Genomic DNA, 15011 nt, shown 5'->3' on the forward strand with positions numbered 1-15011 from the left:
CAGTAAGTAGCGTTCATGTGGATGTGTGTGTATGGCTGCAGGGCCGCCGCTAGGCATTAGCAGAGTAAGCAGACAGAGCGCTTAGGGCCTCAACCACGTTGCCTTCAAATTTAGGGCCTCCTAAAGTGAGTTGACAAAAAATGCATTCATATTATTATTATTATTTAATCATGAGGGGGCCCTCCTGACCAGTTATACTTAGGGCCTCCAAAACCATAGCAGCGGTCCTGTATGCTTTGGTGTCTGTGTGTGTGTGTGTGTGTGTGTGTGTGTGTGTGTGTGTGTGTGTGTGTGTGTGTGTGTGTGTGTGTGTGTGTGTGTGTGTGCAGGTTTGTGTGTGTGTGTGTGCAGGTTTGTGTGTGTGTGTGTGCAGGTTTGTGTGTGTGTGTGTGTGTGTGTGTGTGTGTGTGCAGGTTTGTGTGAGGGTTGTGTCTGTCTGAAGTGTATTTACTGTGGGTGTGTGGATGTGATTGATTGATTGGACTACCTGGTTATGTGTGTGAGATTTTTTTTTGTTTGTTTAAATACTTTTCTTCTAACGTTTTTTATTTCTAATTATTTTTTGCTTCAATTAAGAATGAATGCTCAATTTGATTGTACTTGTTACAGTGACAAATAAAAAGGGTAACACTTTATTTTATCTATTAGCACAAATACATACAATGTCAATGCCTGCGTAAGTAACTTGTAAGGCATGTACTAAGCAAATACTTCTATATTCTATTCTATGAGTAGCCTTGGCGACCGTTTGTCTTGTTTGCCTGTCTGTAGGCGGTGTCTGAAATCCTGCAGAATCAAAAGTAATAATGTGTGTCATGCCTCGTCTCTTCTTGCTGTTTTACCGTTGTTTGAAATATTGGGAAAAATAAGCTTAGTTCACTTTTTAAAAGTATCTGCAATTAGTTTTATTAATGTTGATACTTACAGTCTTGTGGATATTTATATACCTTTAAGGTAAAGGCTATTTACTGCATTTAAGGTTTTTTGGACACTGCAAACTGCACTGCAAAAAGTCATTTGTGGAAATGTATGGCCAATACTGAAACTATTGCACCATAGTGTTGTTTCCTGATGTTACTGCGCGCTGCTTCCCTTGAAGTTCATGATGGTTTATGAGTAGCACGTTGGCTTACCGTGAGTTGCCTCGAGCTGTGATTTGGCACAAGCCGGTCGGACCGCATCTGTCAAATTGTGTCTACTAGTGAAATTTGTCATAATTTGTCAACTTTCCTGGCATTAAGAGAGCACACTATTATGTCATGTGTTTTTTTTTGTTTTGTTTGTTTTTTTTTCTTCCAGTTTTTGTGTTAGACTAGCCATCGTAGGTTCTGTTTATATGTCATTCTCAAACACTGGTGATGTTTTGAAACCTTTGATTGTAATCTGCCTTTTGAGACAGAAATACCTCAAGGCACTGAGCGAACTGCTCTGTGTGTGCAGGTACATGTTAATTAATTAATTTATTTATTTATTTACACATGGGGAGTGCCTCTTGAGATTTGACATCTCGTTTTCAATAGGGTCCCCGAGGTGAAAGAGAGAGGGAGAAATTACAGAGAGAGATTATTGTAATCTAGTCGATTAGTTATTTTCAATCATATTTACATGGAATTCCAAAAGTAGTGTGTGAAAAAGCTTTTTACGAGCAAAAAAGAAATACTCTAACTCGCTCCAAAGCCTGTAATTTACTAAACTTCCTGGGTAGGAACGTGGAGTTGAATCATTTTAAATATTCCCTCTAGGGTCGCGCTCTTCCTTGTGTGAACTGAAATATTCCCTCTAGAACATGAAATTCCATGCACATGACGGTCTACAGATCTAACTGTTTTCAGCTTCAGATATTGTTTTGGTATTTCACGTATAGCCTCCAGAATCCAGACAGTTTGTAGCATGTTGCTATGACAACACCACCACCCTGCTGGGCTGGCTGCAGCTTTAAGGTGTGTCTGTGTCGCAAGCTGAGCTGAGGGGAGTTCTCATGCTTATGCTGAGACAGGAAGTCTACTTTATATCTAGATCACTTTTTCTATTCTATTTCTGAGTCTTTGTGTGAGCCAGACACTATGCTCTCGCTGTTTTCAGTTGAACGTTGTGGTTACCATTTCCGCCTGGAGGTGTGTGTGTGTGTGTGTGCACGTGTGCGTGCGTGCGTGCGTGTGTTTGCTGGAGCTTTCAAATGTGTGTTCATTTCAAGTCAAGTCGACTTTATTGTCAACTCAATTTCTTTACATGCACTGGTCATACAAAGAATTGAAATTACGTTTCTTACTTTCCCATGCAGACATAGACATACTTTAAGTATAGACATAGACAGTATAGACATAGACAGTATATACATTATACAACAGACATTTCCCCACTTTGTCCCAAAGCTTTTGGATCGATCGATATATCTCTCTCTCTCTCTCTCTCTCTCTCTCTCTCTCTCTCTCTCTCTCTCTCTCTCTCTCTCTCTCTCTCTCTCTCTCTCTCTCAGGTGAACCAAATATATACACCGTATCTAGACTGAGCTCTGTGGTTTACTCTGCCTTTGATGTCTTCCTCTTTGTGGGACATGCTGATGTTGTGTCTGGGCTATAGTATTTAATTGCAATATTGATTTAGGGCTATAAGCAGAACATTTTGTCTTCCAAGGCCAATTCCTACCCTTTTTTTCTGCCAACCGCAATTAAATTAATCGCTGTTCCATGGGGACTGATGCTGAGCTATGAAAGAGCAGTTCATAACTCAATAAGAGTCAATAAATATCAAGGCAGTTACCGTAACTCTGGATTCTTGCGTACGAAATGCATGTATGCAGAATTTACAGGTCTTTTTTTAAATTATTATTCCTTGCTGTACGGTGTCACAGTCAGAGCACACATTTGGTACTTGGATGTTCAGGTTCAAAGCCAACCAGGATGACTGGCTCTCTGTCCCTTTCCTACAATCTTTCTTAGTCTTTAGTCTTAAGAAAATGAGGACTCCATGATCTTCTATTAGATCAGGGGTTCCCAATCTTTTTCAACTTGGGGCCCACTTGAAATTATCACAAATGTTCGGGGCCCACATCTGACCCAATTAAGAATAAAACTCAAATAAATCTCCAGCAACACTCACCAAAATATGATTATAGTTTTTAGAAAATGATTTCAAGGCCCACTTTGAATACCTTCACAGCCCACCAGTGGGCCCCGGCCCATAGGTTGAAAATCACTGGATTAGATTAACCTCTTAACTTAACCTGGTTTACTCCTGAACCAGTTTCTTAGTGTAGGCCCCTGATCTCCTTTGCTGCTTTCTCTTAAAGTTTTGTCTTTGGAGTCAACCGTTATGTTTAAATGTTCTATACCAATGAAGTGACGTAACTTGACTTTATTTTCTCTCCACAGGCCAGTTGGAATGCCAAAAATGGAAAAAGTTTACCTGCACAATCCTAGTTCAGAAGAAATTAGTTTGATATCGATATCAGCGACAACAGCACATTTTCATGCTTCTTTTTTTCAAAACAGGGTAAGTGTCTGTCTTGTTGAATATCAATGCAAAATGGATCATGGCGTTATTTTCCTACCCTTGGTGTAGTGTAAAACCCACTTCTGTCTGGAAAAAGTCAGTGTCTTCATGGTGGCAAGCAGCAATGCATTTTTTATGTTCTCGTTGCATAAACATAAATGGACATTCATTCGTTGTCATTCGGTTCTTTCCTGAGATCCTTGTTCTTTACATCTGTCATTATGTACCATATGGAGACCACAATCAAACCCTCTTTTTAAAACTGTATGGCCTATTTGAGGGCTAAAACTGAAAAATGAGAAAAGGTCGCACCATGCATAGGTTTCTTTATTATTACACACGTGTTTTACAATATTTTGGTCAGCACTTCTTAAAAGAAGAACAACTTGTTGGGTGAAGCCTGCTCCAACCTTTATGAACTATTTGAGGGCTAACAATTGAGGGTGCATAATATTGTTTTTATGGTTCTTAACCAATCATGTCAAATGTTGTAAGTAACGTGTGCCGTTTCTATTTCTCTCTTGTCTCTGTTTCCTTCTCTACAGATCATCCCTCCGGGGGGAAACACATCTTTTGATGTTGTCTTTCTAGCAAGAGTAGTAGGCAACGTAGAAAATACTTTATTTATTAACACATCGCACCATGGAGTGTTTACCTACCAGGTGGGTCCTAAAGAACACCACATAAGGGCTTCCGCACACCGGCTCCGACAAAGTGCTGAGCACTGCTCAGCTAAAATTCGATTCCATTGTTTTCAATAGAACCACGCACACTGGCGCCGATGTCCGCGGACATTCACCGATGTCGGGTAGCAATTAGAGACGAGTTCTATTTTGTCTGCGCCGCCCATTGACTATCAATGCAATGTTCGTGTGAAATTGGGTTTGGGGGTCCGAATTCTGTCGGAAGCAAAAGTGTGCCGCACTTTGTCGGAGCCGGTGTGCAGAAGCCCTAACACCCCCCCATGTAAAGACGAACCTTTCACACTCTCAATTCTCTAACATCAAGTTGCAAATGAGTAGAGGCAAATAAGTTACAAAGCCACACTGATGCATTGTACTTGGACAGTATGTCCTGCACGCACGGTTTGCTTTCCAAGTCTACTTCCTTGTTACATGATGTTCGTTCTCCAGACACTAACACTGGTGGTCTGCGTGCGTGCGTGACCGTGTGTGTGCGTGACCGTGTGTTTGCGTGACCGTGTGTGTGCGTGACCGTGTGTGTTTGAGCGGGGGGTAGTAAGCATTTTGGCACTTGCTGCACCTTATGTGAGTTTACCTCTTCTTTTAACTCAAGGAAGAGCGCGACACTGCTTCTTCACAGTTCACCACTTTTTTCTTTTTTTCTTTGGTGCTGACGTTTCGACACTAAGCCTTCATCACTCTGATGAAGGCCTAGCGCTCTTCCTTGAGTTAAACGAAGACTGGAGTACCTTGAAAAGCTGCACCTGCTAAAAAAGAAACATTTGAGGTGTGCGGGCTCTCTCCAAAAACTTTTTCCTCTTCTGCACTTAAATTAGAAATCTGCTGCTGCTGCTACTACTACTGAGTGTCAAAAAAGGCAACGAAATTGTGTTTGGACAATGATGACAAACTCTTAAAGCTTGGATCTTTGTGTTGCCCAAAGTTGTTTGGTGAACGAACATTCAGTTCACCCACACCAGACACTAACACTCGCTGGCTGTGTGTGCGTTTGTGTGTGTGTGATAACAAACTCTTGAGTCTTGAATCTGTGTGTTGGCTTCTTCCTGTCTCCAAAGGTGTTTGGTGTGTGTGCGTGCGTTCGTGTGTGTGTGATGATAAACTCTTGAGTTGTGAATCTTTGTGTTGGCCTCTTCCTGTCTGCACAGGTGTTTGGTGTGGGTGTCCCTAACCCATACAGACTGAGGCCCTTTATAGGGGCTCGCGTCCCTGTCAACAGCAGCTTCTCACCGCTCATAAACATCCACAACCCTCACAGCGAACCCTTGCAGGTAATGACAAAACGCCTCACCAATGATGACAACTGAAACCCTCAAAGTGACACTGTAAGCTTATTTTACACCTCTCCTTGAGTTAAATGATTGAGTTTTACTTTTCTCCTGTACTTTCAACCGCTCTCTGAGTATGAACATGTACATTTTACCTCTAAGCTAGCAGTTAACATTGAGTCCTATGAGCTTGGAGGTAACATTTGCATTGCCATACTTAAGAGAATGGCAGGAAGTACAGGAGAAAGGTAAAACTCAATCATTTAACTGAAGGGGTAAAATAAGAGAAGGGTGAAATAAGCTTATTTAAAAAAATGGTACAGTATCACTTTAAGACACTAGCCCTGTCATAAATGAGCTGTTACCAGAATGGCAATGACCCAAGTCGTAATGCATTACTAAATAGTGGTGTAGTACTATGGTAGTTGAGTTCTTTGCAGTGATAATTACAACGTCCCAGTGGTGGCACCGGTGTCTGTTAAGGGGCTACAGTACAGTACAGTACAGTATTTAAACCAAAAAGACCACAAGATTTTCATTTCACGTGTCATAATTCAAAATCACATTTAAAATCTTAGTGAAAATTATCGATTTATTGTGCAGACTGCAGACCTTCAATTTGTTGATGAGACATCATGTATATGTATTTATTCATGCACTTTTTATTATTTTAATCCCTTACCTTTTAAGTTTTATGAGTTTTATAATGTATTGTGGAAGAACGTGTGTGTGCGTGCGTGCGAGCGTGCGTGTCAGTTTGCTACTACTGCTGCAAAATGACAAATAAAAGCAACTTGAAATGTTTTTTTCCCTCTCTCCCCCTGCAGGTAGTGGAGATGTACTCGAGTGGAGGCGACCTGCACCTGGAACTGCCCACCGGGCAGCAAGGAGGGACCAGAAAACTATGGGTATGAATCTCCTTATTAGTGTGCTTGCATGCATGCGCATGAGTGTGTGCACGTGTATGTGTGTACGTTCATGTGTGTGTGTGTGCGCGCCTCTGTGTTCACGCACGTGTGTGTGTATATGTGCACGTGTATGCGAGCGAGTGTATGCGTGCACGTTTGTGTGTGTGTGCGTGTGCGCGTGTGTGTGTGTGTGTGTGTGTGTGTGTGTGAGATGGAGATTTCAGTAAGCATCCCCAAAAGATGATTCCGAACTGACTGAAGTGTGTTGTTCCTCCTGCAGGAGATCCCTCCCTTTGAGACGAAAGGGGTGATGAGGGCCAGCTTCTCCTCGCGAGACGCTGACAACCACACGGCCTTCATCCGCATCAAGACCAACGCCTCAGATGAGGACGAGTTCATCATCCTCCCCATGGAGGTGGAGGTCACCGCAGGTCAGCTCAGCACACGTAGAGTACAGTACAGTACAGTACAGTAGAGCAGAGTTTATCATCCTCCCCATGGAGGTGGAGGTCACCGCAGGTCAGCTCAACACACGCAACTGGAGCGTACCCGTGGTTGCACTACATCCCGCCCAATTTGAACCAAATTGTATTGATTTCTATGTCAAGTCAAGTCAAAGTTTATTTATTGGGCACTTTAAAATAGCTGACCAAAGTGCTGGACAGGCAGATAAAACACTGACAGCAGCGAACGGCAAGCCACACACACTGGCGCCTGCTCCATACATCAACAGAAAAACCTGTCCAATACCCATTTTTGATCGTCTTTACCGGCAGACAGCCAACCTGAACAGCCTATTTGGGCGGGAAAATCTCTGTAGTTTAAAATTTTCACGTTATGCTAGGGGAATTCTGTGTGAACACCGTAGAATGTTTAGAATGTCAAAAGGTGCGTTGAAGGTCAAAGCAGGCTAGTTGAGCACACTGAGAGAGAAAGAATCCAAATCAGTTGTAGAATTCTCAAAAGGTCATACTGTACATTTTGGCATTTTGTTAACCAACAGTAATTGGGCCTGGTTAAACCGATTATGAAATCCTGTCACTATGAAAACATTTTGAAAGCACTGTGAAATCCCATTTGCGTTTTTATTCCACTGTCTTTTTTTAAAACTACACTTAGTTTTGTTTTAAAGACCAGGAAATGTAGTAGGGAAAGACAATGGTTGTAAATGCAATACATTCGTATAACTAGACTGCCTGTGCAGTCGCCTTCGACTGCTTAAGGTATATCCCCGAAACGCGACGCTTCCAGTCCCCAATCATTCCTACCACTCCCGTCCACCTTTTCATGAACGTTTGTGATAAATACAAAATATAAAATAAATATATTTAATATCTATACATAGATCAATGACGTGCATAGGCTTAAAACCAAATGACTATTGTGAAAATTAAGGAAAAAATGGGGCAAATGGTAACACTGTTTTAATGTTTCACTATTACAGTGGATATACCACATTAGGTACAGTGTAATAACCAGTGTAACAATATTTAATACCACGTCATACCAGTGTGACACCATGTACCAATTTTGTACTTATATCATGTAGGCTATTTGTGCGTAAGTGGTATTACATGGTATTGCATATTTGTACACTGGTATTACACTAGTATTACATGGTATTACATATTGTTACACTGGTTATTACACTGTACCTGGTATTGCCTATTTTTACACTGGTATTACACTAGTATTACATGGTATTAAATATTTTTACACTGGTTATTACACCGTAGGCCTACCTGATATGGTAGATTCACTGAAATGGTGAACCATTAAATTAAGGAGTTACCGGGCAAATCAATCCACCCAGTCAGAAGTTATGGGCCAAATAAAAATTCCACCATTTTGAAAGTGTTGACCTCCAAACTTGAATCAGTTCATGAACCTACCCTGCAGCATTCACACACCAAATCTGGGACAAATCCATCCACCCGGTCAAAAGTTATGGACCAAACAAAAATTCGGCCATCTTGAATTCGGCCATCTTGAAAGTGTTAACCTCCAAACTGTAATCAGTTCATGAACCCACCCTAGAGCATTCACACACCAAATCTGGGACAAATCCATCCACCCGGTCAGAAGTAATGGGCCAAACAAAAATTCGGCCATCTTGAATTCGGACATCTTGAAATTGTTGACCTCCAAACTCGAATCAGTTCATGAACCTACCCTAGAACATTCACACACCAAATCTGGGACAAATCCATCCACCCGGTCAGAAGTTATGGACCAAACAAAAATTCGGCCATCTTGAATTCGGCCATCTTGAAAGTGTTAACCTCCAAACTGTAATCAGTTCATGAACCCACCCTAGAGCATTCACACACCAAATCTGGGACAAATCCATCCACCCGGTCAGAAGTAATGGGCCAAACAAAAATTCGGCCATCTTGAATTCGGCCATCTTGAAATTGTTGACCTCCAAACCCGAATCAGTTCATGAACCTACCCTAGAACATTCACACACCAAATCTGGGACAAATCCATCCACCCGGTCAGAAGTTATGGACCAAACAAAAATTCGGCCATCTTGAATTCGGCCATCTTGAAAGTGTTAACCTCCAAACTCTAATCAGTTCATGAACCCACCATAGAGCATTCACACACCAAATCTGGGACAAATCCATCCACCCGGTCAGAAGTAATGGGCCAAACAAAAATTCGGCCATCTTGAATTCGGCCATCTTGAAATTGTTGACCTCCAAATTCGAATCAGTTCATGAACCTGCCCTAGAGCATTCACACACCAAATCTGGGACAAATCCAAACATCCGTTCAAAAGTTATCGCGTTAACACGAAAGACCTTACGCGGCGGACGCGGCGGCGGACGCGGCGGCGGCGGTGCACGCAAAACCATTACATCCCCGACGCTCCGCGTTTCGGGGATATAATTACTCTGTGTAGGACAATGCTATCAGTGTTGCAACTGTACACTGTGCCTTACCCTGTTCTTGTTTAAATTGCTCCTTGTAAGTCACTTTGAACAAAGGCGTCTGCTAAATGCTAATGTAATGTAAAATTACCTGCATTAGTAATGGTCTGTCTGCTCTTTTTATCCTAGCACCTGGGATATACTCCTCCATAGAGATGTTGGACTTTGGTACACTACGATCTCAAGGTAAGCCTCATTTATACAAAAAGTAACACCACAACAGATTGCTATCGGGGTTGCTGAGGTGGAGGGTAGAGGACTGTGGTGGATTGAATGCGTGTGTGAATGTGTTGTACTAACATATTGTCTGCATTGTCTTGTCAAGTCAAGTCAGCTTTTATTGTCAGTTTCTTCATCTGCACAGGTCATAGAAGAAAATTGAAATTACGTTTCTCTCTATATATACCATGAAGGACATAAACATTCACCGGACTGACATTTACAGACTGACCAAATTCAAGGGGACCCTATTGAAAACGAGATGTCACATCTCAAGAGGCATTCCCCATGTGTAAATAAATAAAACAGAAAATAAAGCTACATGTCCGCATCCTGTCATATCCGTGGAGGGACTTGAACCATACACAGCACACTGCGACTTAACCCCTTCTCTCTCTCTGTGCTGTTTCCTTGCAGATCGACCAAAACAGCTAAATCTGCACCTGCTGAATTCCGGAACGAAAGACGTCCCAATCACAGTGAGTTCCGCTGTTTCAGTCCATATGTATTAAATATTTACCTACTAAGGAGGTTATGTTTTCGGTTGCGTTGGTTTATTTGTTTGTTTGTTTGTTAAGTCAGCAGGATAATTCAATATTATAAACTGATTTTGATTAAATGTTGTGGAGTTGTTGCATAGGCATAGGATTCCACAGCATGTAGATATTATAACATCAGTGACCCCATGGCCTTGACTGAGGTTTGCACTCCCTGAGTGCTTCTAGTCTTTTCTGTTTTTTTTCTCCATCTCTTTTATGGCATTAACATTCGTTTTCATTCCACAGAGTATACGGCCAACACCATCAAATGACGCAGTGTCAATAGAGTTCAAGCAAATCACACTTAAAGCTGGAGAAAATAAATATACCAAAGTTGCGAGCATTAGTTTTGATGGTAAGTCCCTCAGTCTTGAGCATATTTGTCTGAGTGCAGTCACAACAAAGCAGTCTTTTTTGTTTAATGACGATTGTTTGTGTTGCTTTGTGTGTGTTCTCGTAAACTCTGATAACTGTACATACAGTATGGGAAGGCTTTTGGTTGTGGTGTCCATAACCATTTCCTCTTAAATCTTATAATCCCGCTATGTGCCTAGATATAATCCCTACATATTATAATAGACATAATCCCTCATATACTGCTTTTATATCACAACTGAATGCAGTGGCCCTGCTGTGGCCTAGCGGTAGGGCACTGGGTTACCACGCTGGCGACCCGGGTTCGATTCTTGGCCCGGGTCATTTGCCAATCCTTCCCTGACTCTCTCTTCCCACTCGTGTCCTGTCTCTCATCCACTGTCCTGTCAAAAATGGTGGTATAACATTTTATATAAATAAAACTGGAGGCACTGATTTGACCCAAAAGCACCAAGTGTTATAATGTAATAATAACAGAGGCCGTATTCATTGAGTCACATGTCCGTTTATTTACTTCTGTTTACAATATCTGTCTAGTACAACTGGCGCTGCGAGGCTAATAAATGCTATTTTAACAGGGAGCCCGAGGCACTTGTTGTTGTCTAACATCTCATCTGCTGGCCTTGTCTGCCTCTTTTTTTCCCTTCTTGATTTTGGAGCACATTATTGATTGCGAAGCTAGCACAAAAATGGCTGAACCTATGGAAGAATTATCATTTGAAGGAAAATATTTGCTAATAGTTCATGCTGTTTAGTCAAGTCAACAGTGATGATCTGATTTGCACCTCGTGTTGCACCTGTTCTCAAGAGATTGTGTTCCTAACTTGTTTAATTTAACTTCATTTTTCCTCTGTTAGCATCAAAGGTGAAAAGGCCATCGCAGATATCTGGTAAAATTACAGTGAAGGCGAAAGAAAAAAGCTACTCCAAACTTGAAATTCCATATCAAGCGGAAGTTTTAGAAGGGTAAGAACATTTCAGCATTATGCATTCCAACTTCATATGTAATGGCGAAATTATTAATGTATTACTGTATTGTAGGCATTGACAAGCGTGATTTGTTATCTTTAATCTGTGATGGGGAACTTGAATTCAGAACCTACAATCTATTGCCACGTGTTCCTTGTTTTACCGATCCAACTACCTAAAATCATGTCGTTTTGAATAGGTGGCACTGGATTGTATAGCTTCTGAATCCAGGTTCCCCATCCCTGTTTTTAAAACTAAATTGACTTTAAAACTTCACTAAATTTGGACAACCACCGTTCCCTTTTCTCCCTCTCTTTTTCTTTCTCGTTCTCTCTCGTTCTTTCTTTCTCCCTCTCTTTCTCTCTCTCTCTCTCTCTCTCTCTCTCTCTCTCTCTGTCTCTCTCTCTCTCTCTCTCTCTCTCTCTCTCTCTCTCTCTCTCTCTCTCTCTCTCTCTCTCTCTCTCTCTCTCTCTCGTGCAGGTATTTGGGATTTGACCACACGGTGACATTGTTCCACATCAGGGATAGTCCTCCTGATCCTCAGGAGAGGCCCATCGTGCTCACCAACACCTTCAGCTTCCCCATCCTCATCCACGACGTCTCGCTGCCAGAGGAGACCAGGACCATGTTCAGAGTGAGTAGGGCCAGAGGCGCATCTTGCCACCAGGCAAGGCAGGCAGCAGCTTGGGGCCCCTAAGCCCCTAGATAGTGAATAACAGCCCATACTGTACAACTGTAGAGGTGATTTTGATTTCAAATATTCATTATTTTGGATTTTCGCTTGGGGCCCCACCTGACCCTAGAATCGCCTCTGAGTAGGGCGGGCAGGCCGGCCAACAGTGGGCAGGCCCTGTTTCTCAACAGTGTCATTGCTAACTAAGTTAGCAACTTACTTGGTTGCAAGCGATTTCCCATTGGCAACTTACCAAGTTACCAACGACACATAAGCTTTACCAGAGTGTTTAATGCCCAACAAATGTTTGATTTTGATTAGTACATGCCTCACAAGTTACTTATACAGTATACAGGCATTAACAGTGTATGTATTTGTGCTAACAGATGTATTACTAAAATAACGTGCTACCAGTTATTTGGAGAAGTGCCTTGGTGAAGAACATTGTTTTTTTTTCAATGAACTTTGAACAAACCTGCCTTGCCTTGTTTTTCCCCGCCCCGTAGGTGCTGAACTTTAGCGAGCCGGTGCTGGTGCCGCCGCGCGAGGCCCGTACCATCTTCTCTCTGCGCTTCCGTCCCGCGCGGCCCTCCATCCACATCGACAGCAACATCCTGCTCATCACCAACGCCTCCCGCTTCCACCTGCCCGTACGCGCCTACACCGGCTTCCTGGAGGTAAGGCACTCTAGTCTACTGTAGTCTACTCTACTCTACTGTACTGTACTCTACTCCAGTGGTTCTTAAACTTTTTGTGTGAATTACCACCCAAGAAATTATTGAGCTCTCCGAGTACCACCTTGACAACCAACATTAGAATATCACAGCAAAGGCCTTCCATATTCTCTTTTGCCAGTCAATACAGGAGAGGTTCATAACGCAATCAACAGCTACGCTCACATTCAGTGCAAGTTTGCTTTTAAATTTCTTGCTTGCCTAGTATTATTCTGCATTATGTTTTCAAATTCATACAGTTCAATATTACAAAATGTGAGACCAAAGAAACATTTTCGACTGCAACAACTTGATCAGCCTTCAAATCAATGCACAAAAAAATATTTTTTTCCAAGTACCACCAGAGATGTCTCAAGTACCACCAGTGGTACACGTACCACAGTTTGAGCACCACTGCTCTACTCTATTCTAGACAAACTGGGCTACTTCACAGTGACTAGACCCAGGGATGACTTGAGCACTCAGCAACTTTTTTTGTGTTTTTTTTATTTTGGTGCTCAGCATCTTTTTAGTGTTTTTAGACATCCCCTCTTCGAAGTCTACTCTATTCTACTCTACTCTACTCTTCTCTGCTCTGCTGTCGTCCAATCTACTCTACTCTACTGCACTGTACTGTATTCTATTCAACTCTACTCTACTCATTGTACTGTACTCTACTATATTCTACTCAACTGTACCGGATACAGTGGACATGACGATTTTTGGTTGTACTTGATAATTTACTCAATCGCTCCTCAAAGTGCATGTGTGTGTGGATTGTGGAATCATTGTATGTAAATGTTTTAAATATTTTGTAAGAGTTGAAGATTGTACTTGACTGCAAATCAAATCTACTTTTGTGTACTGATTTTAAATTATCTAATCTAATCTAATATAATCTAATGTGTGTGTGCTTTTTCCGCTTCACAGCCGCTGGTGCTGCCCCCTAGTCTGGAGGAGCATGTGCTGGACTTCAGTGTGCTCAGCGCCACCGACTCCAGCAGCATCGTGTTCGTGGTGGTCAACAGTAACCCTATAGAGGTAATCACTTCTGATGATGATGATGATGATGATAATGCATAACTTTTATACTTATAAACGGCGTGACGTGTGCTATGTGCGTTACGCTCCTTTTTGGGGGAAAACTTTGGGGGAAAAGCCAATGTAAGGTAATTGGTGGCGTTGGGAAAGAATAAACAAAAGATAAGGACCTGTAGACTAGCGTTGTTCACGCTCAACATGCCAAAGACGTGTTGTGTTGTCGGCTGTTCAAATAATATAGCCAAACAGCCGTGGCTGAAGCATGGAATGTATTCATTTAGGCAAGCCGATGTTGCATGTAAGTTAATTAGACATTCGTTTGGTTTTCCCCAAAAAAGGGGGCGTAACTCACATTTACGAACAAATTACCCGGATGGCCAGTTGTACGTATATATTGTGCACCATCTTCACCTTCAATTTTGCTCAAGCTAACCCACAAGTGGATCGTGAACGTAGCCTTGTGTCTTCTTCTTCTTCTTCTGTGAAACTGTCCCAGCTGGCGATGATGGCTAATATGGCTGTAACGCGTAGGCGTAGGCGTAGGTTTTTAAACAGAATTGCCATGTTATACAGTATGAAAGGTATTTTATACTTTTCCCCAAATCTCAGTGCCTCTGTGCTTTCCTCTTTTATTTTTTGGACTTACTCTTCACCCGACTAGTAAAGGTGAGCACCTGAGTAACATTGTTTGCACAGCCTCCTGAGAGCGCTCTAAGCCCTTTTGTCTTGTGTCTTGTGTCCCAGCTGGTGATTCGTCCGTGGCTGGTGACGAGGGACAGCCTGTCAATAGTGCCCAAGCTAACCCACAAAGTGGATAGTGAATGTAGCCTTATGTCTTCCTCTCTGTGAAACTGTCCCAGCTGGTGATTCGTCCGTGGCTGGTGACGGGGGACAGCCTGTCCATGGAGCTGCTGAAGACAGAGAGGGGCAACAGGACGACAGCGCTGGGCAGAGCCAAAGACCTCCACAGCTGCACTGCCTCCACACACAAAACGGTAACCTCTCTACATGACATGCCGATAAATCTTAATGTAAGACTTGAGATAATAAAGCTGCTACTTACTTTACTTTCAGTGTTTCCCACAGAAACTATGGGGGCAGCCGGGATTTTTTTTCCGGTGGGGGGGGGTCTTTTCACGCGGGCCTTTTTTTTTGTGGGGGTGGGGGGGGGGGGGGG

The 15011-nt window shown here is 42.4% G+C and overlaps 1 protein-coding gene across 1 annotated transcript in view; it reads left to right on the forward strand.

The window, feature by feature from the left end:
- The window catches only part of LOC134459583 (transmembrane protein 131-like), a 58078-nt gene that overhangs the window by 15553 nt on the left and 27514 nt on the right, over positions 1-15011 (forward strand). Inside the window, exons 5-17 of the mRNA XM_063211936.1 lie at positions 3372-3492; positions 4038-4154; positions 5342-5464; positions 6289-6369; positions 6650-6800; positions 9435-9491; positions 9942-10003; positions 10310-10418; positions 11296-11404; positions 11888-12041; positions 12587-12757; positions 13724-13834; positions 14695-14829. Coding sequence (XP_063068006.1) covers positions 3372-3492; positions 4038-4154; positions 5342-5464; positions 6289-6369; positions 6650-6800; positions 9435-9491; positions 9942-10003; positions 10310-10418; positions 11296-11404; positions 11888-12041; positions 12587-12757; positions 13724-13834; positions 14695-14829 — 1501 coding nt within the window. The remainder of the gene's footprint in view (positions 1-3371; positions 3493-4037; positions 4155-5341; positions 5465-6288; positions 6370-6649; positions 6801-9434; positions 9492-9941; positions 10004-10309; positions 10419-11295; positions 11405-11887; positions 12042-12586; positions 12758-13723; positions 13835-14694; positions 14830-15011) is intronic.

The sequence above is a fragment of the Engraulis encrasicolus genome, chromosome 12 (assembly GCF_034702125.1).
Source record: "Engraulis encrasicolus isolate BLACKSEA-1 chromosome 12, IST_EnEncr_1.0, whole genome shotgun sequence".
Lineage (NCBI taxonomy): Eukaryota > Metazoa > Chordata > Actinopteri > Clupeiformes > Engraulidae > Engraulis > Engraulis encrasicolus.